General features: G+C 41.0%; 1 protein-coding gene across 2 annotated transcripts in view; it reads left to right on the top strand.

Annotated features, from left to right (window-relative positions):
• Positions 1-22,822, top strand: part of HSF2BP (heat shock transcription factor 2 binding protein) — a 30,504-nt gene extending 7,682 nt beyond the window's left edge. For both annotated transcript variants that reach the window (XM_053936213.1, XM_053936212.1), the window contains exons 4-8: positions 2,779-2,928; positions 6,784-6,922; positions 8,257-8,374; positions 12,822-12,925; positions 22,002-22,822. In XM_053936213.1, coding sequence (XP_053792188.1) covers positions 2,779-2,928; positions 6,784-6,922; positions 8,257-8,374; positions 12,822-12,925; positions 22,002-22,210 — 720 coding nt within the window. In that variant the 3' untranslated portion in view covers positions 22,211-22,822. The remainder of the gene's footprint in view (positions 1-2,778; positions 2,929-6,783; positions 6,923-8,256; positions 8,375-12,821; positions 12,926-22,001) is intronic.
• The last annotated feature ends 3,128 nt before the right edge of the window (positions 22,823-25,950 follow it).

The following is a 25,950-nucleotide window of genomic DNA, read 5'->3' as shown; positions in this document are numbered from 1 at the left end:
TCTTGTTAATACTACAAGATAAAGGGCAGGTGGTTTGGGTTTATGATTTCTTTAGGATGAGTTTTACTCAAAGCACAGATAGTTTACTAGGAGCAGTTGTTTTGGTGTTTCTGCTCCAAGCTCTTCTCTTCACGTCTTTGTTGTTGTGCAGTGTGTGGCAGTTGTCTGACTGGGTCCTGTTAAATGCCAGGAAGGTGTATGTCAGTGGATTGTGCTCATGATATTGTGAAGTCCTTTAGCTTTCAGGATACAACAAGGTGGTGTGTGTGTATATGAGTGATTTTTCTTCCTGTTAATCACTTTTCTGGTGTTTTTCATTTGGTTGCTGTTCTGCTCTAGGCATCCTTGTGTAGAGTTTCTGAATTATTTTCTACATATTTATCTTCTGAAGGAGAAGAAAATTATGCACTGAAACAAACATGGAATAAACGCATTTCTGGTTGAGCAGTGTCCTTTTCTGAGGCCGTCATAAATCAACATTTTGCATTCCAAATTCTCTGTGCAGAGCTGTATCACTGATTAGGGAATTGCTGTGCTTTCTGAACCTGAGCAAAACTTGAAGTACTTGAACATGTTATTCTTGGCTGATGTCTCCTTTGTCTTTTTGCAGTTCCATACTTGGGCACTGCTGTGTTCTTGTGCCTTGACCTTTTCCTGAAGATGGTGGTGTTGCATAGCACAGGGATTACTGGGTGGTGTGAGCTCTTAGGAGTGTTGTTTCCAGCCAGGTTATTTGCTTTTGTAGGCTCTGTTTATTTTCCTGGCTCTTGCATGTACTATTTTGTTTTCCTTGCCTCATATCTTTGTTCTGATGTTGCTTTTGATCTATTAAAAATTCTGGCATTTTTTCTGCTGGCTTTGCATGCTTCTTAGGGATCTAGATTTGGTATTACTGGGTTTTATGTCTTACTCAGTATTAGCATCCAAATGCAAATAAAATGTATTAAAGATACATTTCCCTAAGACTAGGACAGTGTGGAAAAGACAGGGAGAATATAGGGATTAGGCAGGAAGATGCCTGAGGACATTTTGTGGATGCATTTCTGTGGTGGCAGAAAAGCTGATAGGCCTGGCAGTGAGTCATGTAAAAGATGGAATTTGGCTAATTTGCTTAAAAATGATCAAAGTATTAAGAAATAAGAGACTTTTCCTGGGAGATTCTGCCTATGGAATCAGCAGAAAGTGTCAGCCTTTTGCCTATATAGGTGAGAGAGACTCCAGAGAGTAAATACACACAGAAGTCTGCTTGAGAAATTAAACTTGAACTTTACAAATCCTCACCTGCGTGTTCCATCAGCAGCAGTGCAAATCAGGCTGGTAGGTGTGATTAGGAGGTAGTTGGTGACAGAGCACGCACAGCTCTGTACTGTTTGACAACATATTATATAAATTTTCAGATGAGTTTACATTTCTATTCTTTACAAACCCTAAACATGAAGCATTGAGGTGAACCCCAAAACCAATGAGATACTTAAATTCTTGATGACAATACATAGTTGAAAGTCTTGTTCTGCTTTCAAAACTGACATAGAAGATATTCCTTCTCATTTCCCCATACTTCATCCTGACAGACACTGGGAAGGCTGAGCTGAGGAAGGTGTTTTCTGCAGTGAATTTGAAAATATCATGTCTGTAAAATGGGCAGAGTAAGATCCTTCTGTTTTTTGACATTGTGCAATCTGTGATTCTCTCTCTTTTAATACTTGAATTACCATAATTTTCCTGGAATGGACTTGGTCTTTCCCTGCAGCACTAATACCACCCTACCTGGAATTAGCTGGGAACCCCCACCCACCCTGAGACACAAACTGCAGAATCCCTGCCTTGATCTCCCTGTCTGTGCTGGCTCTAAACCAAGAAGTGCAACAGCTTTGCTGCTCCTGTGGCAGCTGGTAGGAAGCCAGTGAGACCTAGATCCTGCCCAATTCCATGATATTCTTCCAGCCAGCTTCCCATGTGATTGGAGAAAATACTGCCAAATGGAGGTTGTGCCCTGGTTCTGTAGGGTTGATCTGTTCTCTCGTTAGGCTTTGTGGCAAGAACCACTTAGCAGCTCACTTCAGTGATTATAGAATCATTGTGTTACCAAATAGTTTGGGTTGGAAGGGATTTTGGAGTTGTGTTACCTCATTCCAGCCCCACTGCTGTGGGCAGGGTCAACTTTCACTAGATCAGGTTGTTCAGAATCTCATGGATGCACAGTGGTGCCTCAGCTTTCTTGCAATGGAAGGTCCTCCAAGTTTCAAGCTTTAGGTGTGTTTTTGGGACTCTGTGTTGCTTTACCACTACTGCTCAGGACTATGCCAACAGAAAAGAGCTGGAAGAGACAACAGTATTTATCCTAGATATCCAGCAACTGTTCCATGTTGGCTAGGAGAGAAGCCTGTTTTGAAAAACAAAACAACCCTCCCCTCCTGTAAGATGTTTCCTGTATCTTTTGGGAGGTGTCAGGGAAGGCTGGCCCCTGATGCTGAAATCCCCTCTCTCTTGAAGAGACATGGAGTTGTTTGCTCAGGACGAGATGTCTCCTGTCAGGCTTCTCTAGGTGCCACTCAGTCTCAGTGGGTCACTTGGTCTGACCTTGTGGACAGTTTCTGGTTCCTGTCAGCCTGCACTACTCAAAGACAGCTCAGGAGAGAAGGAATGTGTCTGCAACTGCTCTGGGTTACCCTCCCTTTTCAGAGATGGCCATGATTGTGTTTCTTGTTCTGTCCCTTAGCCTAGGAACTTGGTGTGGGAGACGTGAAGTGCAACCAAAATTTCCTTACGCTGTTCCAGGAGAAACTGGACCTGCGGCAGCAGCTGAACGAGGCCAAGCAGCAGCTCCTGCAGCAGGCAGAGTATTGCACAGAGATGGGAGCAGCAGTGTGCACCTTGCTCTGGGGGGTATCCAGCAATGAGGAGGCTGTGAAATCTATTCTAGGAGGAGTAAGTATGGCAGGTGAATACTGACTCCTGGGAATGCCCTCAGACCTTTAAAACAAGGACCTTTAAAATAAGAACCTTGCTGTGGAGCACACTTTAAGGATGTGTTTCAGAAACTGACTGGACAGCAAAATCGTTTTCTGGTTTGCATGTTCTTTGGGAATCATCCATTCTCGTTTAAGAAGGGTTGGAGCTGTGAAGTGTTATGAATAAATGCAGTAATTATTTCTTTTGTTACCAAATGAGGGTTATCTGTTTTCTACCACACACTGGAAGCAAGGCTATAGTTAGCACAATGTAAATTCACAAGCTAACAGAAGGAGAGAATAGTTCCTGGGCACATGCAGGAGTTTCCATGCCTGTGGAGAGCTCGGAGGAGCTATTTCCATGCAGAAAAGACAGATCCATTGATTCTCAACTTCTTTAAATCTTTCTGCTGCCTTTATATGTGAATGACTCTTGGAAATTGAGACCCTCAGTGCTCGTGGATCAAATTAAATCATCGATGTTAAACATGGGCAAGTAGAGTATTTTCAAAAAAATCAGTAACAAACCACAAAGCTAGAACAACAACAGTTAAGGACAGTGGTAATATTGCAACTATCATGATTTCACTGGCAAGTGCAGCTGATAGAATTAGGAGGCACTAAGGCGACAGGCCTGAAAAAATATGATTTTCATTCTTGACACAGCAAACATGAGAAGGAATTGCTGTATTTAATCTGAGTGAAGTGATGCCACAGTTTCTTTTGGCTTGATTTTTCAGCAGCATGATGAACAGCTGAGTGAATAGGATTAGTTCATTATAGTAAGTGGTAAACCAATGTGTTTGTAAGAGTTGTTCTACTTGGGTGTTCCAAAATACAATTACAACTTTATATTGTATATTAGAAAGCTGTACAGCGCTGCCTTATTAATGAATACTTCTGATGATTCCAAATCCAAGCAGCAGCAGTTACTAGGAAAAACATCTGTACAACACTGTATAAAACAGTTGAAATTTAAAGAACAAGGCTGGTTGTTGAAAGCAGTCTTAAGTATTAATATTCAGTTGAATTAGTTAAAAACAAAACTGTTGCTTGAAGATTTGTTTGAAGGTAAAAAAACCCCAGTGTGAAGATGCAATACTTCGGGGGTTAGGTTGGTTTGAAATGCAAAGTACTTCTCCTAGTCATTTCCAGTAATCATTAAAGCCTGTTGAACTGCTGTACTTCTGGTGAAGATCAGAGCAACATTTGGAAGCATCATTTTCTTGAGATGGTGCATTTAACACTGTGAGAAACGTGCCTTGAAACAAGACTCCTAGGAAAAGCAGAAATGGATCGTGTGGCATTGTGTCAACCACAGATTGCAACTGGCAGTGAGTCAGGTCATTAAAAGATGATGGAGATTTGTCATACAACATATTTGGTTTGGGTTATTTTGGGACAAGTTGTACAGCTTGTAGCTTCTTCCCTCCTCCCCTGAGAAGGTGCTGTGAACTATGGAATGTGTGAGAACATCAAGGGTCCTTTGAAACTGTTGCTGATATTTAAGCACATGGGGAAGGTGGCATCGATTCAGAATCATGTCATGCCTTGCAGAACAATGCCCAAGCTTTTTGCAGTCTTTGAAGCAATACAGAAGTAGGTCTTTCTTCAAGTCCCATAATGCAAATGGACTGAAATTATGTTAATGACCAATATAAGTTTTGTGTCCATAAGGGCTGGGAAAATCAGAATTAAGCAGCAGATTTAAAATGTGACACAGGTAGTTCTCAAGGCAGTGGGGGAGAGATGCCTGCTGGTTTTGCCTGTGTTCCTAGAGAGAATTTGAAGAGACATCCAGAGAAGCACCATGAGAGAGTTTTCAAGGTTTCCTACCTGTATGTACCAAAAAAGGAAGTAAATTAATTTCCATGAGATTGTTTTGGATGTCTTTCAAAAAGCTTCAGCCGGATATGACAGGCTTCTCACATGAAAATACAACCTGGAGGTTTGATTTCAGAACAGCATCAAGACTTGCTTCAACTTGAGAAATTTTGGTTCCTACAAGGTGTTTTGCTACTTCAGTTGTCTGATATGGTGACAACCGACTTTATATTTTGTAGCAGCAATTTTTCATGTTACCTGGAGCTTTCACACAGGAGTTTCACAGACAGCAGAGGGTTCATTGCACCATCTGAGCTCAAGCACCTTAATGGCTACTTTCAGAACTGTCCTTATCTCAACATGTGTGGGTGAGACATTCTTCAGTCCCATGAAAATGCTGTCAAGTTAATAAGGGACTGTGCAGTTATTTATAAACCTGATGGGTCTCTGCTGGAGCTCAGCACTAGTTAAGTAGTGGCTGTGTGGAAAGGAGGATCAGCAGAGAGGACACCAGTGAAACCTCAAGAGGTTGGCAGATAGAAGATTTCTCTTGTTTTCTGTGCAACATACCAGCTAATCAGGGTGCTTAGTACCCTCATGTTCCCATGTGAATGTGTATTTTCATAATGACTTATTGGGCTCTTCATTTTCTCTCACACCCTCTTGCTTCTTGAGCTATAGTCAGTGCTTGTGTTAAAATTGCTTTCTTTGAGGAGTGGTGTCCATATAAAAACTACATCCAGCACATGCAGAATTGCACTTATCTTCCTCCTCTTTCTCCATGATGCCTTCATTCCTGTTGTTCTGGGGCCACAGCATCATTTGTGAAGATACTGTGTTGGCTTTTTGTCCCCTCTTGCTGAAGTGACCCAACAGGAATGGTACATCTTTAACATGGTGAATGTGCAGCAGTGGAGGAATAAATAGATGCTATCTCTAGCTTTGCACATACTGTCAAAGCAGTAATTTTCCAAAAGTATGAAGATTTTCAGTCACTTTACAAAATGAATAAAAGTTCAGGCATTTCTTGAACTCTCCCATTGGGTCAGTGCTGGAAATGACTAAAAGTTTCATCTGCTTCATGAAACAATTGGAAAAATTATTAAAGACACTGGGAAACCCAGCATTATGGGCTCTCTGCCTTTGGTTATGAAAGCCTTCATCCTCTGTGTGAAATAGAGTTCCAGCAGTGTTTTACTAGTCAGAATTACCAATAAACAGAAACAGGTCTCTCCATCCCTCTTTGTGGACTCTGCACCTCAGGCCAGGCTCTTTGACCTGCCCTGAGCTTTGTACCAGGTGGTGCTCCCTAAGCTGAGATACCCCCAAATGGAGCAGGATTACAGCTGAGGGGAAAAGACTGTCCCATTATTTCAGCCTGTGCTCCTGTTCCTGTGCTCTGCTGTGGTGATTTTTTTTTCTCACGTGACATGGTTGACTTAGTTCAATCTGTGACCCAGGAGAGACCTCCATTTCCTTTTCCAAAGAACTTCTGCATAGCCTTTTGCTGTTACTGAGCAATTAATGAGTCCTATTAGGATCCATTTGAATCCTGCTTTTTTTTCCTGGGGACTTCATTGTTTTCTTAGGAATTTCATGTTTGGTCTCCAATCTTCAGCTGATTTTGACAAAAGCTACTGCAGTGGGCCAAGTGAATGTGAAACACCTGGTGCAACTACTGCAAAACAAAGAGATAATATTCTCACTTATAATAAGCTTTAATTCTGCTGGTTGTTTATATATTATTGTGTGCCTAGGAGGTAGATAGGCAGTAGTTCAGTTTTATGAATAAATGCGGCCTTGAGTAGTTTCCTGTTTTCTTCTAAGGTAATGGTTTCAGATACTAGGGGATCAAACATGTCACTCAGTGAATACATGGCATTTTCTGTTGTTTATTTCAAGTAACTGGATGTTTTAATAATTTGGAAGATTGACCAGTTTTACTGTAGCATCTAATAATAATAGTTGCTGTAGTGTGTGTAATCCTTCTTCTCCTCTGTACTTGCAGAGTAAAGCAGTAAAGTTTTTCACAATCACTGCCCAGACCATGGAGAGCTTTGTGAAGTCATTAAGTGAAGACATGAAACAGCAGGATTTGGATTCTGAGGAAAATCAGTTTGTATTAGCTTTGGCAGGGATTGTAACAAGTAAGTTAATGTTGTGTCTCAGAATAGCATTGCACACCTACTGGGAATGTATATTGCCTCATAGGAGCTGCAGTAAATACAGCTTTTCAAAGTTAAGTTGTCACTGTTGATATCATGGGTGACTTTCTGGTTTTCTAAAGTTCTAGCAAATTTTGTTACTGACACTTCTGTTACAGGCACTTCTGTGCTGCCTGTGTCATCGTGAAGGAATAGACAGGTAAGAGCCATTGAGTTCTGAAATTCCTATTGCATCCTTCAGTCTGGAATGAAACAAGGACCATTGTACCAGTCTTGTATGCTCACATTAGTTTGTACACATCGAGCAATTTCCTTTGTGAATCACCAGTGATGCCAACATCTACAAGATTACAAATTGCAGATGGTGCAAGTAGATCAGCCCCAGCTTAAGGCACGGACTAAAGGATTTTGAAAATGCTTAAAAGTTTTGTTACTATCAGATACATCTCACTTTGACTGTATAAGAGAAGTAGAAGGTTATAAACCTGACTTCCATACTAAATATTTTTTTTAGGTCCAGAAAATAAGTTAAAAGCCATGTATCTGTTGTAGAATGACTGTGCTTGGTTTGGGAGGCTGTGAGGCTGATACATCATCTGAATTTCTGTGAAACTGTAGCTATCAAAATTACACTGAATACATGATGCAAGATAGACAAAACAGTGGATATTGGTATAAATAAGTGATTATTGAATGAACAGCTTTTCTGAATGTGGGATTTTTAGCTGTTGGGATGTCAATAAAGATAAAATAATAAAATTATTATGTGATGCATTATGCCACTGTACTGAGTAGGCAGGTATAAGGGAAAATAATAAAGGAAACAGTAGCCTTTGCAAATAATTTTGTCTTTTGGTTTGTGCTTAAATAATGCCACACTTGCAGAGAGGTAGGAAAACAACTTTTGAGTAGGTGTTCATAAGAGTTTTGGTTGTATGATGTACCAGATATGCTGAATTGAGTGATTGTAAAACTCTGCAATCCTGTTCCTTTGAAGTGGAACCTATAATGATCAGCTTTGTTACAGTCACACATTACCTGTGGATGAATAGAGCCTTTTGTTTCACAATTTACTGTGTTGCTATTGGGACACTGGGCATTCTGAATAAATGCTTTGGTTACCAATGCAGAATTCTGAAGGAGCTGGATAAGTGTTTGTTGTTCAGTATTTGCTATACAGGTGAATGTAGTCTGAAATTTGTATCAATGCCATAGTTCATTCTTCACAGCTGACCAATCTTTTTAGTGGTCCTGATACTTAGCATAAACTTCTGTTTGAAACACGATTGTTGGTGATGTCTTGGGCTTTCCCACAGATGTGGCTGCGCTGGCATGTGGCCGTGAGTTCCTGGTCAGTTCCAGTCGGGAATTACTGGACACGATGATGCATCTCCTGGGAGACATGAAGCCAGGACTCTGTAACAAATTTAAAGTGTATGTTGACTTTTCTTGCCCCTTTCAAATGAAATGCATTATCTTGCAGTGTAGCTCAAGTGATGACAGTAATTTTCCCACTCCCCCTTTATTCCTTTCTTCGAGAGGAAACATACTTTTTGGAAGCTCTTTTCCCAGTAGTGTTCCTTGCAGATATACTGGGGTTGACTACAAAACTTTATCCAGGTTTTGTGTCTCTTGGGAAGTCTCTTAAGCACCATAATATTGTAAAGGTGAGCAGGGGTGCCCTCTTCCAGCTTGGGAGGGGGCCTTGAGTTTGATGTGGAATAAGGAAGGTGTGAGAGCAAGTTTTACAACAGAGAAGATGTGGGAAATGTGAACTCATTTTTATTCCCTCCTAATATGAAGTGTAAAATGTCACATGTCCTTAGTTGAAGAAAATGAGTTGTGGAGCTGCTGAGAGCAAAAATTGAATCATTTTAGCCTCTTTAGCAGCCAGACTCGCCACACGCTTCAGTTTGTAAGAGGCAATGCCTGTAAAGTGACCTTGCAATACAGCTTGAAAGGGAAGGCCCTGTTGCACAGTTCAGCTACTGCAAAAGTGCTTTTCAGCTGATGGAGAGATTAAATAAACAATTGTCTTTGCCTTTTTCTCCTAGACCTTACAAGCTGAGGATATATGGCCTTGGCTGAGCAAATTACTGCTTAACGAGTGGCTCATCTGCTGAAGTGTGGGCACTGGTTCTGTACACCTGGTTCGTTTGTTTATGAAGGTGGTTTGAGCAATGTGGTGTTTTTTTCATAAATACACAAACAATTCATACCCCAGGCAGCTGTCAGAGCTCAGCTGACAAACAGCAGCCCGGCCAGCTACGGTAACTTGACCACGTCCAGGCACACAATCAGGCAGGTTGGATGTGATAGTCATGAAATCAGGCCCGTTCTTCACTTTGGAGAGGTTTTATCTTGCCTAACCTCAGTTGTCAGAGAGGGGAATGTCAAGCATTTGCTGACTGCCTGGGCTCCTTCCCACACTCACTGGGAGGAGATGGTGCTGTCAGGTGATTGCTCATGTGAGGGGGAGCGAGTTGCCCTCTGAAGGTGTTTGCCTTTCTCTGTTGGGTGGTGAGGGGAAAGCTGAACAGCCTGTGCTGTAGATAGTGCCTTGATGATTTGAGATCAGTTATGTGCTCTGTTTCCCAAGCATTGGGCTTGAAGGTCAGTGGTAGGGGTTTTTTGAAAACATCCCGGCTGAAAGAATTGTACAAGAATCTCAGTTTACTAAAGAAAAGGTAATTTGTGCCTTCATGTGTATAAAAAAATCAGACCAACCAAAACCAAAAAACAACCCTGAAAAGAGGATTCATGCTGTTTCAGAGTCTGTGAATGGGGTAAAAACAAAAGAGGGCTTTGAGAGGAGGAGGGAAGATGTTCCTACACACACACACACTGAATTTCAGGTGGATACATGTCTATGGGTCCAGATAAACTATTTTCATCATTTCATATTGTATTAATGGAATTGGATTTGAGGGCCTTTCTTTTGAGTTTATATCTTGGGTTGCTTGTTATTATACATCAAAATCTGCTTGCTTTGCAGAAGAACTACCCATGGTGTTGTAAACTTGCCTGCCAATATAGCACTGCTGGTAAAATATACATAGAGCAATCCCATGAGGTGGCAAGGAATTCAACAGGGGCCAGCTTGGTAGGCTAACAAATGGAGGGAAGCTTGGATAAGAGGTTGCTCAAGGTGGTTGTTGAGTGAGAAACACTAAGCATATGTTACAATAGCTTGAATGCAGTGCAGTGATGATATTTTCTGATCCCCACAGAACCAGCATTTTTTTTTCCTTACTCTGAACTTGCCATTGGATTAAAAAAATGGTGTATTCTGACATTAAAGCAAATGCCAGAAAGGACATTTCTTCATGGCCTTGTCAGAGAATGAGGGAGCCTAATTTGCTCAAATGTTTTAGTGCAAAATGTTTCCCTGTGTTTGTCTTTCATGTCCATAATCAACATAAGCTCCTCCTTTTTTTTTTTTTTGAGCATTGTATGTGTCTTGTCACTGTTCAGTTTGAAAAACCTGTTCCTAACTAACACTATAGTTATCCTTTCGGAAAGTTTTACAGTTTTCCAGCCCAGAAAAGAAGGGTTTTGGGGGGGTGGTTGATTGTTTTTTAATTGTTCTTTGAATGTAAGGTTTTTTAGCTGCTGGTTAACCTTAATCAGCATTTTCATAAGCAGATGTATCAGAACTCCTTTTTCTCCTCCTGTAGGGAGCATAAGCCAGGACAAAATGAAAGACAACTGTGAGACAAGGATATGAAGGTTTCTATAAATTCTAGTGCAATTTCAAAGTTAGGTGAAGATGGACTCTGGAGTCATCATAAATAATGTTTACATATACATTTATATACATATTCATACAGACAGATACATTTTTAAAACTACACCTCACAGATGAAAATATCTGTTCATTATTCTGGAAATGCAATGTATTTTTCTTAAAACATAACCATGGTGTTTCATGGAAGACATTAACTTATAATCCAATCAGTTAAAGAAAAAATTTGGCTTTTAATTTTAAGTGCTGTGGTTATCTTTTGCTTAGTTCTGAGATTTTACAATTATTTTCTAGCTTTTGTTTTCAAAAATCTTTTTCATTGCTGTGTGACAAATCAGGGGAAACCATGAGTCCAGTTCTACACACAGCAGTATCAAAGTAAGCTGATAAAGAGACAAGTTCTCTTTTCTTGTTCTAGCAATCCTCTGTTTTATTTGGATGAATATATAAACAAAAAAAAATTTACAGGGAGAACCTGTCACTTACTCTAAAACTGCTGTGATATCCACTGTAGTCTGTGAGTATGGAATAAATATATCCCAGGCATTGACCTGAGTGCTGAGACTGAAATCTCAGGGGTGTCCTTGCCTTTCTGAAATAGCAGATGGGAAAGACTTCAGGTTTTCTTCTCATTGGTGTAGGGTTTGTTCAATGTTTGTAATTGTTACACAGTCAATAAACATTTACATAATTGTTTGTAGCTGTAATTAAATGGTTAAGAACATTCAAATCTGCTTTTGTGGCAGTTTAAAGTAGCCAGTAAAGAGACATATTTAAAATAATAGTACATTGTATATACTAATCCCATGTATTAAAAAGACAGGAAAGAGCTTTAGCTGTGCATTTAGTTCTAGATTTTAAAGAAAGCATTGACAGATACAGTAGTACAAGATGTTAATTAAATTTGGCTTGTCTAAGTAGAAAGATTATGAAATGCATAATTAAGACTCACTCCACATTTTAGAAAACTACACCAGAAAGTATTGTTTATCCAGTAAACAATAATTTGTGTCAGGTTTGCTTCAATAAGCACTTTTGCAATTATTATTGCAAAAAATATTTACTAAAATGTGGTGATAATGGAGGTGAAGGTGGTTGTAAAGGGCCTGGAAATGCTTCTCTGTTGTGTCTAGGTGAGTGTGTTTAATTAAATATGCTGTTATATATTAATATGCCTCTGCATGTTAATGGAGTGTTCCAGCACTCCAAAAACCTCAGCACTTCTCTGGATCACCACCACCAGTCCCTTTTGTCTGCACAAAGCAAACAAGTGAAATAAAAATACAAACACAGCAGTGCCTTTTTACGTCACTTTATTTCTAACTGCAAATGTCAAACAGATTAAGGGTGAAAGACATTCTCTAGAAATGTTAACATTGCTTTTATAAGATGATGGTTTATTGATCATTTCCATTCTGGCTGACTATAGGTAGTGCTGTGCTCTTTTTGTCAGAGCTTGTTCTAGAAGCCCAGAGCTGCAGGGGCTGGATGAAAAGCAATGTATGGCCTTTACCAGCTGCAATTTCAGATCCAGAGCACCTCTCCCTGCTTGGCAGTGGCCACTGGTGCAGTGGATTTAATAAATCTGCTCTTCCTTCTTTCTTCTCCTTAATAATCAAGGTGATCCAACTCAGAGTACATAAATGACACCTCTTAAAACTCAGTTTTGCTTGCAATAGGTCACTGCCTTTTCTGCTTTCTGAAGGTGTCCACAGAGTGTCCAAAAGTCTGCTGGTGGCATAGGAGCTTAAGTCATGAAACCTTGTTTGAGAATTAGATGTGAGGTGTGAAGTCCATTTGGAATTATCATTTCCCTTTTGTGTGGACATGGTGGCAGTGCAGTGACACACAGGCATGAGAGAGAGCATTAGCCAAGCTGGCTCCAGAACAGAGAACATTCCAGCCCCTCCCTGAGGCCTTCTTACTCTTTTCCACCTGTTTGGAATATGTTACTTAACAGTAGAAACAAAGGTTTGCACAACTTGCTTATATATAATTTGGGATTTATCTCTCTTACCTAAATATAAATTATTAGCACAGGGTTCTGCATTGGTATATACTTGACAGAAATGGCAAAAGGTGCTGAAGCATGCAAAGAAATCAAAGGCCCTCAGATCTCCTTTCTTTCAATTCTAGGCTAATGCTAATGTCACTTTACAATGTGAGTATCAACTTGAAAGGCTTGAAGTACATCAGTGAAAGTCCAGGTTTTATTCCCCTGCTTTGGTGGCTGTTGAATGGTAAGTTGCTCTAAAAACCTTGTAAACTCTGTTTTTTCAGGATTTTGTAGAATTGCAATAGATACTGCAAATAACAAACCAGAAATTTTTATCTGTAACCTGATTTGCTTTTGACAGAATAAAAGTAAACATAAAAGGCAAATAGATGGAGGGAGAAGATGTGCATTTCCCACAAAATTTTTGACATTGTATGTAATATTCCATTAATGTGAAGTTTAAGGGTGGTAGATTTAAGAATAGGGAATGGAGAAATTTAATGAAGTGGTTTTAAAAAAAGCCACTTGTTTCCTGATACCAGCTTTAAAATAAACCTTAAGGGGAAACTACATATCAGTTCACTACCATTAACACAGGAAAATGTACACATTTGGAGGGAAGAAGCCAAGTCTGTAACTTCACTGACTCATTGCAGAAGCGTCTCTTTCTGGAGAGAAGCCTTGTGCTCTAATAGGATTTGGGGCTCCAGGGCTGAGAAGCTATTCCCAGCTATGCCTGTGGCCAGTGCAGGGCTCCAAGGACGTCAAGGACTTGTCACTGTCAGGTGCATGAGTGACATCAAGGCTCTGCTCTCTGGGAGGCTTCAAATCCCTGTGCAGGAGCCAGCAGGGATTGACGTTGGACTGGGCTGGCAGCTGCATGCACAGCTCGGGAGGGACAGCAGGGGGACAGAGCTGTGACACTGCCCTGCCTGTGCTTTCTCAAGATTTATGAGGAGATTCTGGTGTGCAGACAGGACTGGGGAGGTTAATTATCCCTCTGTGCTGCTAAAACCTTGCTGAAGTACGACTGGTAAATACTTAGAGCAGCTGAAATGAGAGAGATTGCGTCTGATTTTTGCAGACATTGTTTTGATGCTGAGTTTTTGAAAAAGTTTTGGCTAGGGTTGGTAAACTGAAAGCCATTTGTATAGTTCATGGTTCCCTTAACTGTTTTACAGAAAATGTAACTGCTCAAGCTTTTCATCAAATAATTTCCTGCTGTGAAATACCACAGGCTCTCTCTTCCAAGGTCTCAGGAAATTAAGTAATTCTTGTAAGGGAAAACACCTTTTCTATAGGGGTTTTTAATATATTTTGTTAAAAATGGGATCCTCAGAGAACATCAAATACATGGTCCTTTGTGCTTTGAAATTTTACATGTCTTAGTCCAGGTTTTCCTTTTAATTTATGTTGGCTAATATATAAATAAGGTGTTCTAGCAAAAAATACCAACCCAAAACACCCTCAAAGAATCTTGTCTATGAGTTCCCAAATATGCCCTTCCAATTGTTGTGATAAAACAAAAAAGATAATAATTTGATGCAGTCTGTTGTCTGAAAAAGGCTCCTAGGTCAAGTAAGAGGATGAAATGGGAAACATTTATAATTAATTTGCAGCTACTAATGGAAATAAATGGAAAGACTACTCTGCAGTTTGGAAGTGCTAATTGCTTATGGCTGGGTTGTAGAAAGAAGAATGATCATGGCTAATTCCTTGACTTTTTGATAATAAACTTCTCCAGTTACAGCAAGGGAGGAAGATTCTTGGATAAAGCAGTTCTGCAGGTTCAGATTCCTGACTTTGGAGGAAGGCTGCTTGCTGTCAAGAGAGAACTGCCTGGTTTGGGTATCAGATGAGGGGTCAGATCCAAGACCTGATCTTGTTCCCATCATTTTGTGTGAGATCTCCATAGTTTTCCAACATTTAATATATTTCTAAATGTCTCTATTTGGAAAATTCAGTAGCTTCCTCCCACTTTTGCTCCTCTCCTGCTCCCCTGACAGGAATCTTCAGGTTCTGCTAGCCAAGGTTCAGCTCATAAACACCTGGAGCTGCTACAGTATAAGGTCCTGTTTTTCCATGCAGGAGAGTAGAGCACTGCCCTGTGCTGGCAAGAGTATCCTGGATGTGCTGCCTGCCTGCAGGAAGCTTCTTCAAAGCCTGTTTTGATTAAAACAATGAAAGCTTATGACCTGACAGCTTTCCAGTTTTGTATGCTTTTATCACCATTCCCACTAAGAGAGGCCCCAGAAATCATCCTCTGATTTTTTTTTTATTTTCAGAGAATCATCCTGTTTGCTTTTCCATTGTCAATCTCCAAATGTCCATGACCTCAGCCTGTACATCAGGCCCATCTTTCTCCCACTGCCTTGTATGCAGCTGATAACTCCCTCAAATTCCTTCGCTGAGTTCTTAGTCTCTGCCTGTCCTTGTCCCCTGAAGAAGAATGTCCTTCCCATTAGATGAAGAGAGGAAAATAATTGACTCGATTTTCTTTATTTCCCTTTGTTGTATCTGAGGCAAAGAGGGATTTGATTCAAGTTGTCTCAGCATTTTTGAAGAGACAGAAATGTTCCTCAATGTTGAATACACCGATTGGAAGAGAAAGAAGAGAAAAATATCTAATAAAGGTTCCTAGTGGAGTAAGAATGTTAACAGCAAACTGTCCTACTGTCTTTGGGAAACTTGGATGAGCTGGTGTGACTTGTTCACTAACAAGAATTCTTAAGAGCTCTTTCTGCTGGAGGCTGTACTGATCATAGAAGAAAACCAAATGTTTGACACATTTTTTGAAGATAATGCAGGTCTCTGTAGTTTTATCACTTCATGAGGTGGGCTGTCTTTCTATTCCTTTTTTTTTCCTGCCTTTTTAAAACTTTCTAAAAGATGGACACCCTTCAATAACCAACACTCATCACTGAATCCTCTGTGTAGGTATCAGCCTGCCTACACCTTCCCAGCCTGGCACCAGCATAAAGCACGTGAATGATGAGTCAGATTTCTGTCCGTGGAGCAGCTTGTGGGACCAATAGAGTTCTCCTCTTGTGGAGCACCATTTGTTTGCAGAGCAGCTGTTCCCATCGTGGACAAAATAGGCAGCTTTAGTTTCCTCCATCAGCTGCTGTCCTTGTGTTGGTGTCCTGGCTGAGGGTTTCACATAACTTTCAGATTTAAAGAAGCCCTGTCCTCAGCCACAGAAAAAGAAGCCTGTATCAGATTGGGTAGAAATACACCTGAGATTTGTCAGTATTATTTTTTTCTGGTGTTTTCCATCTAAAGATACAATTAAGACCTCCATTCTGTAACTCCTAAAGAAGTGGATTAGAACATTACTCTGCCAAGGATCTCTTGAAGAATAAGAAATAACAGTCAGCTGAGGTATTAATAATAAAGAGTAAATTTAATGTTTTTTGGTTTTTTTCATGCAGAACATCTGCTAACAAATGAGTGCTGGAGAAAAGGAGTCTAGGCTGTTCTCTACTTTCTGTTTGGTTGAGGTTTTTTGGTTGATTGGGTATTTTTAACACTGTGTGTCTTTATTTGTTTTTTTTCCCCACTTTCCTTTTCTTAGAATGCAGGCAGTTTAAAAAAAATGTCTCTTTGGATACTTGAGAAAGCATGGAATTCAGAGACACTTTGTCAGTGACATTTCTTGTTCATAGCTGGAAATTGCTCCAGGTACTTCATTAAACAAAACACAAAAAGAGAAATAGGACTAATTTTAGGTCTTACCCTTCAGTTTCCTCCACCACAGTTCCATGTGGAAATCCAACATTTATCCAAATTCTTTGCAAATTATGGTCTCTATTAAAAATGCTTGTATGAAGCACATTCTCACTCTGCTGCCTGTACCCTCAATATTTGCTTTTCATTACTAACTCTGAAGGTTTTCTGTCTAAATTTGTTATGGCTGTGAGAGCTTTTGAAATTTCAGGTTATTTGCATGGCAGTGTTATTTAAAAAACATCTGGACAAACAGAACCATCATATTTATAAACTGATGTCTATATTAAAAGAAATTTTGGTTCATAAATCAAAATCAGTCTTTCAAGTGCTCAACAATTTCATCCTCTTGTCATAGAACCATAGAATATGCTGAGCTGGAAGGGACCCATCAGGATCATTGAGTCCAACTCCTGACCCCACAAAACATCTCAAGAATCCCACCATGTGCCTGAGAATGTTGTCCAAATGCTCCTTGAACTCTGGCAGGCTTGGGGCTTTGACAGCTTCCCTGTGGAGCTTATTCTAGTGCCCATCCACCCTCTGGCTGAAAAACCTTCTGATATCCCGCCTAAACTGCCCCTGATTCATCTTCATGCTGTTCTTCAGATGATGAAATCAATCTTAAGGAGAGGATTGCTCTTTAAGACCACATCCATTTGGGTAAGTGCAGGGATGTCAGCTCTGACGCAGCGTCCCCTGAGCCTCAGTTATCTGGGAGGCTGGAAGAGTGGCCATGGCAAGTCTCCTGGAATGCTTGCCCTTTTCCATACTCAGCTGCTTGCCCAGATGGAGCTCTGGGCTGTCCTTGCCATCTGAGCAGGAGCTTCTTGACAGGGTCCTTGCCCTGCCTAGCAGCTCATGCAAATGGATGTTCTGTGAGGAGCAGTGTTACCCACCAGCTACAGAGCTCTTTGCAAACTCCTGTTCACTCTCATCCCGAGTAGAGGCCAGGCAATTTGGGACTGAATTGCTGCTTCAGTTTGGATCCTGGGAGTCTCTCTCAAGGATTTCCCTGATAAAAGCATGACAAGGTGTGTCTGTAGGAGAATGGGGAATTCTTAGCTGAGCTCTATGTGGGAGCAACCACCCAGCCAGGGAGGAGACTGACAGAAACTCAGCTGTAACACAGGAGCTGGGGCAAAAATTTTGTAAAGACAAAGTGCATTTGTGTCTGTAAGAATTGCAGCAGCAAAGCTTGGCCTTTTTTTCTACTTCAGTATTCTCCCTGCTCCTTCCCCTCAGAGCATCTTTACCACAACATTTCTTGTCTCCTCAGACCTATTAACAGTATAGAAATGTCTGGAAAACTGCTGCTGCAGATGCTGCCTCAGCCCTGCCAGCCCTTGCAATGCAAAGAGATCTCACAGAGGGGAAGCCGTGGCCGTGGCTGTCTCTGTTGGATATGCTGTGAACACAGAGAGTCTGACAGGCTCATTACAAGGAAAGGCTGAGAGGCAGATTTCTCCTTCCTGCTGGAATCAGACAGGAATTGAATTGAATCATATCTACAGCAGTGGTGAGAAGCTTTTGAAATTGTAAAGTCATAGAATGGTTTAAATTGAAAAGGATCTTAAAGAGCATCTCATTCCAACCCCCTTGCTGCGGGCAGGGACATCTTTCCTCTAGACCAAGTTGCTCAGAAGTCCATCCAACCTGAATTTGAACACTTCCAGGGATGAGGTATCCACAGCTTCTCTGGTCAACCTGTGCCAGTGCCTTATCACACACACAGTGAGGAATTTCTTCATAATATTTAATCTAACCCTCCCCTCTTGCAGCTTAAAGCTATTGCCCTTTGTCCTGTCACTACATTCCCTTGTACAAAGTCCCTCCCAGCTCTCTTGTAGCCCCTTTAGGCACTGGAAGAGGCTCTAAGGTCTCTCTGAAGCCTTCTCCAGGCTGAGCAGCCCCAACTTTCTCAGCCTGTCTCCATAGCAGAGGTACCCCAGCCCTCTGATCATCCTTATGTCCCTCCTCTGGACTCACTCCAACAGATCCACATCTTCCTTATATTGTAAGCTCTGGGGCTGGAGGCAGCTCTGCAGGTGGGGTCTTCACATGAGTGGGGCAGAATCCCCCCCCTCCTCTGCTGCCCATGATGCTTTGGATGCAACCCAGGACAATTTTGGCTTTCTGGGCTGTCAGTGCACATGGCCAGCTCATATCCAGCCTCTCATCCACCAACACCCCTGAGTCCTTCTCCTCAGGGCTGCTCTGAATCCCCCAGGCTGTGCTTGTGCTAGGATTTGTCCCGACCCATGTGCAGGACCTTGCACTTGACCTTCAGTGCTCTTGTACACAGGCACAGCTGTAAACAGTGTGCTGGCAATAAATCTTGCATTCAGGTGGCCAGAGGATGGTGTGGCCACGTGTAAATTGAGTTCACACAACTCGGAGCCAATTGTGGATAAGCTGTTCAGCATTGATGTAATGCAATTACTTAAACACTGCTGTAGGGGACAGTTCATCTGAGAGCCTGGTGCTAATGACAGATGTGACTAAAATCCATCCACGTTATCAGCTGCCTTTTGTCAGTGACTGTAAGTCATTGACATCAAACTGAGCTGGCAGCTTGCAGGACGTCAGCCAGCTCCAGCAGTTTCAACACCTTGGTAAAATTACATCAGCACCTTACGATGGTGGTAGGTTTGTGCTATGCCTGGCTGAGGCAAGCAGCTTGATTTCTCCCCCTCTCCTCCAGAAATAATGGTGATAGTTTTGAAATTGTAGTTGGAGATGTGTGTGCTGGTGGTTGGGAGGATGTGATGCACTGATTTGATTACAGCTAAAGCATTTTTTTGATCTTGTACGAACGAAATGTTACGCAGCTAGTGTAGAAATGACTAAATCTGGAAGCTGTTGACATAAATATAATGCTGAATAATGAAGATTCCTTACATTTCTCTGAGTGCTTTGTAGACAGGGGTTTTAGAAAATGTCCCTAATGATACTGGAGACAAGAGAATGATTTCTCTGTTTTTTTTTTTTTTAATCCTCTTAGGAAACATGATTATCCTCAATAAGTAGTATTCTCAAAACCACATGTAATCCTCAGGGAGTATATTTTAAGGCATATGTATGTATTTAACCCAGAACATCTCAGAATACATTCAAAACAATGGCAATCTGAGGTTAAATGTGTATTAAGTCATCTTCTGGTGCAGGATCATTTCCTTCCTTTGCTGGATGCCCGCGTGCCTAATCTGTTCTTCATTTGAGTGACTCAAGCTGTTGAGCTTCCCTGGCTGCTGCTGGGGATTCTTCCTAGAACCTCTCTGCTCTTACTGGAAAACATTCTTGTTTGTCAAGCTGGAAATCATTTCTTGATCTCCTACAGATCCTCATTTTCTTGGCTCCCCTGCTAAGGCATCTCCCCTGATCGATTCTTTAATTTCTACAGCCTTTAAACACTTGCAGATAACACTAATATTGATTCCTGTAACAGTAGTAATAACAAAGCTCTTTTCCTCTTACATATATGAAGCTTCCCAGCAGTACTGCAAGCCATTAAAAGTATTAGTGGCTTTATTTCATGGAGGAATAATGTAACACAGAGGAAGATTGTAAATGAACTACATAGATTTCACTCCCCAAAGCTTCCTTCTTCTTACCTATTTGGGCTGTAGTTTGTGGCTGCGATTTCCAATGAATAAATGTAGAATAATACTAAGAACAGAAAAAGGGGGAGGTGATCTGTGCAGAGTTTGATCATTGTATCAGGCAAAAAAATAGGCATTAAAAATACACAGTGTGGAAGGCATGGAGGCAAAAATGGAAGGCAAGGGAAGACAAATTCAAGGCTTTTAGTCATATTTTGATTAGGTCAGAATAAGTCTGAAAACCAAAACTTGTGCCTAGGTTTTTTCAAAAGGATTCACTGAAGTGTTGCTGGCCAGGAAATTGGACATAAAGTCTTGCTGTCTGTGAGGCTGAGCTGCAGCATTTCCCCAAGAGTTATGAGTACTCATCACTCAGAAAGTTGCACCTGCAGGTACTGCTGGAGGTGATGATGGAAAGAGACTCCTTAGGGCCTTCAGCCTGGGTGTCAGCAGTAAGAGTGGCTGTGCCATGGGTCTGCGGCACTAATCACAGGGCCTTTATTGATCTGACATGTTTAAAATTGTCCAACGTGCCCAGAAAAGGAGAAAATGCATGTTATTTTTTGGGTTTGGACAATACCCGTGTCCTCAGATTATACCCCACTCTGCTGGTTTTGCAGGAGAAAGTAGAACTCCTTTCTCAAGAGGTTAACACTTGATTATTTCCATTTATGATGGAAGATGGGAGAAGAGAGAGAGAGTGCTTGGCTTTTGGGTGTAGATCAGACATCACAATCTTTAATACTGTTCTTCAGCCATGTGCTTTTGGGAGCTACTTAAAAATCCCCATCTCAGCAGTGAGTTTCATGCTGAAATCCAGAGTCTTCTTCAGTGTCCATCACATCCTGTTCTCTGCCCCCCTGAGTGCTTTCAACCCTTATGCTTTAATGAATAATTCTTCTCAGTCCTTTTTCAGGTCACCAGTGTTATGTGTGAAATAAGCCAGGGAAGGAAAGAACTTGCCTTAGCCCTACCAAATACCCCCTCCAAACTCAGTGCACTCTGGTTCATCACTGTGCTGGTTTTATGCTCCTTCAGTGAGATTTTGGTCTCTCTGGTGATGTTGTGCTCAAAGTGATCTGAATTAATTTTGTCAACCTTTCTGCACAATCTTTTATCAAAAGCTTGCTGAAGACTAGGTATGCTAATGAAAAACACATTAAAAATGCATGGCACGTGGGACAAATAACTGCTTCAGCTGTAAAAATATATTAGATGTTTTCATTTGGAATATGCAGGATAGGGAAGTCTTTCTACCACACGCTTTTGATAAAGCTGTAAACCACTAAATGCAAATGGGCCATTGCGAATGATTAAAATGTAATGCTCCTAATGTTTCAGTAATTAAAAATACATCCTGTGTTCTTAGCAGTGGAGTTATTACATGTCTTCCTGGCTTAAGTCAGTCAAAGGTCTTTGCTGCATTTTCCTGGCACATTCCTGAGCAGCAGTGCTTCAATACCCATTTCAATTTGGTGCAGACTGAATTAAACACTTGAAAGGTTGATATGTGGTTGCTAGAATGTTTTATTTAGATTAATATTTTATTGAGCTTTGAGGAAATCCAAAGCCTCATATAAAAAGAAATTAAAGAAAAGCCTCATGATTTACTGCAGATTGTTAGTCTGTTTGTTTTTTAAGTCTGAATAATCATGGGATACAGTTTGTTCTGCTCTTAAATTGAATTGCATCCAACAGTACATCCTGGGTACTGACTGGATAAATTCAGGTTGATAAATTCCCTGCTGTACAGCAGTTTCAACATCTGAAAACAAGAGAAAGGTTCCTGATTATCTCTCCCTCACAAACACTGCTGGGCAGAAGCTGCTGAGGGAGGACAAAAATGTGGTTTTCAGGTACCTCCTAGAGCCAGCCAGCCAGCAGCAAACAGCACCTGGGAATTACAACGCTTCCATTATTCCCTGTCTGCCTGGTGGATCCTTTCAGACCCGCTTCTAACAAGCCCTGGATGCTTTTCTCCCCTGCTTTTAGACCCGGACACAGAGGTTTGCCTCCACGCCCTGCGGCTGCTGCAGTCGGTGCTCCTGGAGCCGGAGGTGCTGGCCAGGTCGGGCGCCGAGGTGCGCGAGACGCTGCCCTTCCAGCGCATCGTCGCCCTGTCCCAGAGCCGCAATGCAGAGCTGCAGGCGCTCGCTAAAGAACTCCTTGAGGATCTTAAAATATTTGAGTACGAAGCATAGAAGAGCTCTACGATGCTTACGTCTTTACTGTATTTTTATGCTACAAGAGTTGTTGGAAGATGGGCTTGACTGAAAAAAAAAAAAAACCCTCTGCCTAAGCTCCTCTGACAAAATCCTTTTCGGGAATTCGAATTAACCCAACTAAAATGCAACTTGGGAAAACCTGTTGGGTTTTAGATACCCAAATAAAACCTTGGGTGGTCTGGTAGAGATGGGACAGGCTTAATTTCTTTGAGAGACTTTTATTGATAATGGGTTTCCAAAATGGTCTGTAGTTATGTTGTGTATTTGCTGTCTAGATGGGGTAAAATATTCTCATTCCTTGATAACAGTTCATTGCAGAGGTAAATAATCCTTTTGGTCCATCCTTAAGAATTACTGTACTGTGAGGGAAACTCTGTTGCCTTTCATAACTCTTGTGTGTCAGAATGCACCCCAAGTTCCAGTTTTATTGTTATTTCTCACCTCTCTCTTTCTTTTATTGTAATAAAAGAAAACTGAAATTCTGTAGCATGCAATGGATTCTGCTTTCAAAATTTGTATTCATATTCACTCTTAACTGCAAGTCAAGCTGGTCTGTTGCTGCCAGGCATGCTAGAAAATGGGCTATTGTTTAAAAGCCCTGAGAAGGGAAATAAATTGCTGTTGTCTATGGTACTCGGTTGTGTGCTGAAGAAGCTAAAATGAGCTGCTGCTCTGTCATGAGCAGCATCACAGCCCCTCACAAACGTGGGGTTTGTTGAAGCTTCTGAGTACAGCTTGCTTATCTCAGGGGTAAATACAAGCACTTGGTGCTAGATATTGGTAGAATTTATGATGTATGTAGAAAATAATAGCAATCATTTCCATGATGTCAGAAGCAGAGGCAGTTAAGTGAGGCTATTCAAGGGAACAGCAAATGAGAAGTGCAGTGCTGTGGTAGCACCTTTTTCCATACTAAAGTTATTGCACCTCATCTGGATACCCAGTGTGTTAACAAAATACAGTGTGGACTTCAAATTACAGGAAACATGAAGTAAACTTCATAGGATTTAAATATTATGATTGGCAGACAGCTTTAGAGGGAGACCACTGCAAAATGTGTAAGTTAAGGTATAGGGCATCTCCCTTTAGGCTGTTTGCAGAATGATGGATGTTTAGAGCTAGAAATGTAATAAATCAGCTTGAAATTACTTGGCTCAGATGCTGCGGATGGTAACAGTCTGTTTTGGGACTGTAAAATGAAGATTAAGATCTCACATACACAGGTGGGTTGCAGAGGGTTCTGCCATGTCTGATTCAGCACTACATTGAACTTACCAAGTGCAGATTTGTGAAAGGCTCTAAATCTTCTGTAAAGTGTGCTTTCTTTGGATTTGTTTTCTTATCTTGCTATCCTAGTTAATCCTCCTAGAGTTTAATCCTAAAGGGATCAAAATGATAATTGGTAGTTTCCTGGAATATCAACTCATGAAAGTGTTCGATTTTAAGAAACACTGAAGGGCATCATCCACTTTGCATTGATTTATTTGCTCACAAAGGTCTTTCATCAAACTTTGGAAGCCAGTAAATAACAGAAGAAGAAAAAAAGTAGTTCTGTGAGCAGAAAAGCTAATGGAGCCTCATGTCCTGTGGATTTGAGATATTTCTTGAAAATTTCCCTGCCCTTCCCCACCTGAAACCAAGACCTTCCAAAGGTCAGTGTGGTGTGCACAAGCTGGGGGTGACAGGTGCTCATGACCAGGTCAGCAAACTGTGGTGATGGGCCAGATTCCACCTTATGAGAGGGACTGGCATCTGCACCTCATTTCCATGTGAAATCAGGAAACAAAGCAATCAGGACTGTTCACTGTGTGTCCACTGGCATGGTCAGCCATGCTCAAAGTGGTGATTTGAGACACAGCTTTCCCCAGCAAGCTGCTCAGATCTGATGATAATCTTTCAGCATCTCCCAGATGACTTTATTTTCAGGTGTATCTTGCCAGGACTGTTTCTTCAGAGCCAAATCATCAATGAGCCACCAACCTCGAGAAAGTTTTTTTTATATAAAAAGTGTTTCATTATGCAAGACTGAAAAATAAGAAAAAAGTCACCTCATCTGTGAAATACACTGTATATTTAAAAATCCTAGAAAGAAAAAGTATCAGAAACATCAGAGAAGAACCTGTGTCAAACACTTCTCTAGGAAAGTCTGTGTGTTTTCTCTAAGCTTACTTTTTCTAGGTGTTCACAATGAATTGAGTTTATGGAAAAGAAAAAGCCAGCATTTGAGGGAAACTTACCACACAGAAGTAAATTCATAATACTTTTTTGTTGGAAAAAAAGTGTGACTGGAGTCAAATGATGCTGAAACAAGGTGAGTGGATAAAAGCCAGGGATAAGCCTGTCCCTTTAACATTCCAGAGTATTTGAAATGTTCAAGGTTTCTCATGTTTAAATGTTCTAGTGAAATGAAATGAAATGGACATTAGTAGTTGCAGATTGCATGATGAGCATTTAGATCATTCTGCTGTTTTTCAGGTTTCTTCCTTCCCTAATCCCCCATTTGATGGAGCCAGGGACCAGCCCCTCCTGCTCCTCCACGGGTCTAGGGCTGTGTACAATTAGTTGAACCTAATCACTGCAGCTTTCCTCACAGGAACCTGTTACACCCCATGCATGCTCTTGGACATGTCATTGTGGGATTCTCCCAGCCCTTGGCATCTGTCATAAGCTATTGATCTGCTCTCCCCCCATCAGCAGAGTCAATGCCTTCTTTGCTGTTCCTTTTTCCATCCTAAAATAGAAGGGAATCTCATGCCATTGGCCATGGAGGAAGCTGCAGTGACTTGTTGAGATGAGATGCCAGCAATTTAGATGGCTAAAATTAGGTGAGGTGAATCCTACCCTTTGGTGTCTATTTTGCAATAACAGATAAGAGCAAGTTTTCAGATTGCCCTACTGCTTGCAGACAGCATTTTATAATCTTGTGTGTTGATAAGCTCAAGAGATCCCTGTTGGAAGAGATGAGTGTCTGAAGGCCTAATTCATCTTCATGTGGTTAGTGATAGAAATTAGGCTATTAAGTGACTGGATCTCCTTTGAGTCTCCCTTTCTCCTGAAAGGTATCTTTTTTTTGACAGGTTATGAATAAAAGAAAGTCTCTGAAAACTCAGAGTATGCCAAAGCTTTATGTATGAAGTTGAACAATGAAGTTGAACACAGGACTCTGTATGACACAAGGGGCTGCTGCAATTAAAGACTGGTCAAGAGATGCATTGTAAATCTCAGCTTTTATTTTGCTTCAGATTTGCTTAATTCTAAAGCTCAGGAGCATTAGGCTGCTTTATTGGTTTAAAATCAACAGTTCAGCCTGGACTGTAAGAAACACCAGCTTTGGAGTGTTGCTTTTTTTGGATCCTTTTGAAAAGTTGGATTCTTCTGTGTAGTAATTGATTAACTGAAGTACTTAATTGATTAACTGGAGTACTTGATTAACTGGATTGCTAGCTTACAGGAGTAAAGGGGGTTCACACAGTCAAAGCACAAGTTTTAGTAGCTGTGTTCAAAGTCCAGAGTTACTCCAGCTTTGCCATTTCCTCTGTTGCACAATCTCACAGTGTCAGTGGAGGAGAAAATGTGACTTTGGTGCTGCTTTGAGATGATCAGTTACTCCTGACTTAAACCCATATAACTGAAAGTAAAGTTTGACTCAGGCTAAGCTGTCTCAAAAAATGAAAAATCTGTTTTAACAACTTGTAGAAGTAATTTCACAGTATCAG

Source organism: Vidua chalybeata, chromosome 2, assembly GCF_026979565.1.
Source record: "Vidua chalybeata isolate OUT-0048 chromosome 2, bVidCha1 merged haplotype, whole genome shotgun sequence".
NCBI lineage: Eukaryota > Metazoa > Chordata > Aves > Passeriformes > Viduidae > Vidua > Vidua chalybeata.
The sequence above is the reverse complement of the archived record's forward strand: the minus strand, read 5'-3'. Positions and strand labels throughout refer to the sequence as shown.